Source organism: Triticum aestivum, chromosome 2A, assembly GCF_018294505.1.
Source record: "Triticum aestivum cultivar Chinese Spring chromosome 2A, IWGSC CS RefSeq v2.1, whole genome shotgun sequence".
Classification (NCBI taxonomy): Eukaryota; Viridiplantae; Streptophyta; class Magnoliopsida; order Poales; family Poaceae; genus Triticum; species Triticum aestivum.
The window spans coordinates 738,602,817-738,605,262 of record NC_057797.1 but is presented as its reverse complement, the minus strand read 5'-3'; the positions used below and the strand labels follow the sequence as shown (position 1 = coordinate 738,605,262).

General features: G+C 49.3%; 1 protein-coding gene across 2 annotated transcripts in view; it reads left to right on the top strand.

Annotated features, from left to right (window-relative positions):
* LOC123190737 (endonuclease 4) overlaps positions 1-2,446 on the top strand; it is a 12,095-nt gene that overhangs the window by 940 nt on the left and 8,709 nt on the right. The window contains exons 3-8 of one of the 2 annotated variants that reach the window (XM_044603451.1): positions 773-865; positions 988-1,127; positions 1,229-1,321; positions 1,420-1,487; positions 1,576-1,646; positions 1,737-2,189. The exons of the other annotated variant lie outside the window; for it this stretch is intronic. Coding sequence (XP_044459386.1) covers positions 773-865; positions 988-1,127; positions 1,229-1,321; positions 1,420-1,487; positions 1,576-1,646; positions 1,737-1,855 — 584 coding nt within the window. The 3' untranslated portion in view covers positions 1,856-2,189. Of the gene's footprint in view, positions 1-772; positions 866-987; positions 1,128-1,228; positions 1,322-1,419; positions 1,488-1,575; positions 1,647-1,736; positions 2,190-2,446 lie in introns of those variants that run through there. 2 annotated transcript variants of the gene reach the window in all.

The following is a 2,446-nucleotide window of genomic DNA, read 5'->3' as shown; positions in this document are numbered from 1 at the left end:
GGCGCCGGGCATATGCATGCATCGATACAACTTGAGCTGTTGATTACTTTTTTTTGGAGGGAATAGCTGTTGACTGTTGTTTACTTTTATTTACTCTCACAACAAGCAAATACGGTAATTTTTAAACTTTTGTACTACCCTAGTAACAGCAGCATGTCACGATCGGTAGTTAAGCGCGCTTTGACCTTTGAGCCCGTACGTACGTGCCTAATTAGAGGCCCGTCCCGATCGACACGTTGCGTGCGTCCACCTGCTACTGAGCTAGCAACCCATCCATCCATCCATCCATCCATGTGTCTGGTGAGTGGCGGTTAGAGCTAACTGCATCAACATCGTTCAAATAAAAAGGCATATGCCAACAGTTCCCATCTTTGATGGATCGCATCGCATCTCACAAGGAATATTATCATGCATTTGGGGCGAGTCATTATCAGCTTGACTGGACGGTGAAATGTTTTTTTTAGGGAATGGACGGTGAAATGTTGACTGGTGGCTGTCCTGCCAATCGGGTATGGGTTTGCTTGGCTGATTGGGCAAGGGAGTTGGTAGGTGGTGGTAGGTCCTCGTCACCGAATGACAGTTAGAGTGCATGCACCACAAGCTAATGTAACAGTCGTGGAGTTCCACACCGTCGGCGTCGGGGCAGCATAGCAAGATGCGGCTAGAGTTCCACAAGCAACAACAACTACTGAAAGCCAATCACATACATGATCGCATATGAGAATTACACACGTGTCTCACGCTATGCTTCGATTGCACTGATTTTGGACAGGGGACTGTCATGACACCAAGGGTAACAAGAACGTGTGCGTGGTCGGGGCCATCAACAACTACACGGCCGCGCTCCAGGACTCGTCCAGCCCATGTAAGCATCACTGATCGACACCCCGTGTTCATCAGTTAGTAACATGCATGCTGGTAGCTAGAATGCCATGGATGATCTTCCCGGCCTCATGCATGCGTTGTATACATTGCCATCGATGGCAGTTGACCCGACGGAGAGCCTGATGTTCCTGGCGCACTTCGTGGGCGACGTGCACCAGCCGCTGCACTGCGGCCACGTCGACGACCTCGGCGGCAACACCATCAAACTCCGCTGGTACAAGAGGAAGAGCAACCTGCACCACGTACGCATACCAGGACACTCGTCTCAGCTCCATGCATGATTCAATCCTAGCTACTCACTGTCCAGCTAATTGACTTGGGTGTTGTGTTTCCAAACTACTAGGTGTGGGACTCGGACGTGATCACGCAGGCCATGAAGGACTTCTTCGACAAGGACCAGGACGCCATGATCGAGTCCATCCAGCGCAACATCACCGTAAGCTACCTCACTAGTCACCTCTGCACCGCATTTCACTCCATTGCTTCAGCTTAATTTCACCTCGAGCAACTTTTGATTGAGTTGATCTCTTGCAGGACGACTGGTCCAGCGAGGAGAAGCAGTGGGAGACGTGCCGCAGCAAAACCACCACCTGCGCTGAAAAGTAAGCTCAACAGTCATCACGATGATGCAATCCAATCTGGTATGTTCAGAGGCTGAATCTGACGGCTGAGAACGACCGAATGCTGCAGGTACGCCCAGGAGAGCGCGTTGCTGGCATGCGACGCGTACGAGGGCGTCGAGCAGGACGACACCCTAGGAGGTACACCAGATTAATAAGATTAGATTAGATGCTTATATGCGTGATTCTTTGGGATAAGTGTGATGAGATCTCCTTGAAACTGGACTGCAGATGAGTACTACTTCAAGGCGCTGCCGGTCGTTCAGAAGAGGCTCGCCCAGGGGGGCGTGAGGCTGGCGGCGATCCTCAACCGGATTTTCAGCGGGAACGGCAGGCTGCAGAGCATCTGATCGACACAGTTTCGAAGAAATTGAGGAAGAATAATAATAAGATCATCGTGTTTGACCAGCGTTATATCTTCGGCAAAATCACCGAATTCACGATTAGATTTGTATTTGTTATCGGTCCACCAAAGCAGCTTAGAGTCGCTGCTGCAGGCCTGCAGCAAAATCATTGTATCTGTATGTATGCACGTATATGCCGGTGTCTTGAACTCTTGATTAACTACATTGTATCCTCTTGGTCGAAGGGGCTTAGAGTTGCGGCAGCGAATCATTGTATGTATTATTGATTGACACCATCTTGTCATCTTCGTTTCCTCTGTACGATAGCGATCTACTTTCATGTGATTGTGACCTTTTCGTTTATGCTAAAATAATCTACTTGAGCTACACAAAAGACTGTCGCCGACGTGTCGCATCATAGCCAGTTGGATAGATTGGTCTCTATTTCAAGCAAAAGGCAAGGCAAATACCCAGCTATGCTATGAGTTAGCCGGTAGATAAAACCGTGTCCATAATCCAGACTTGCATTCAGAGTGCAAAAGCAGGTAAGAGGTCAGTCACGGACAATCACGGGCGTTTTACGGGGCTTGCTTCTAA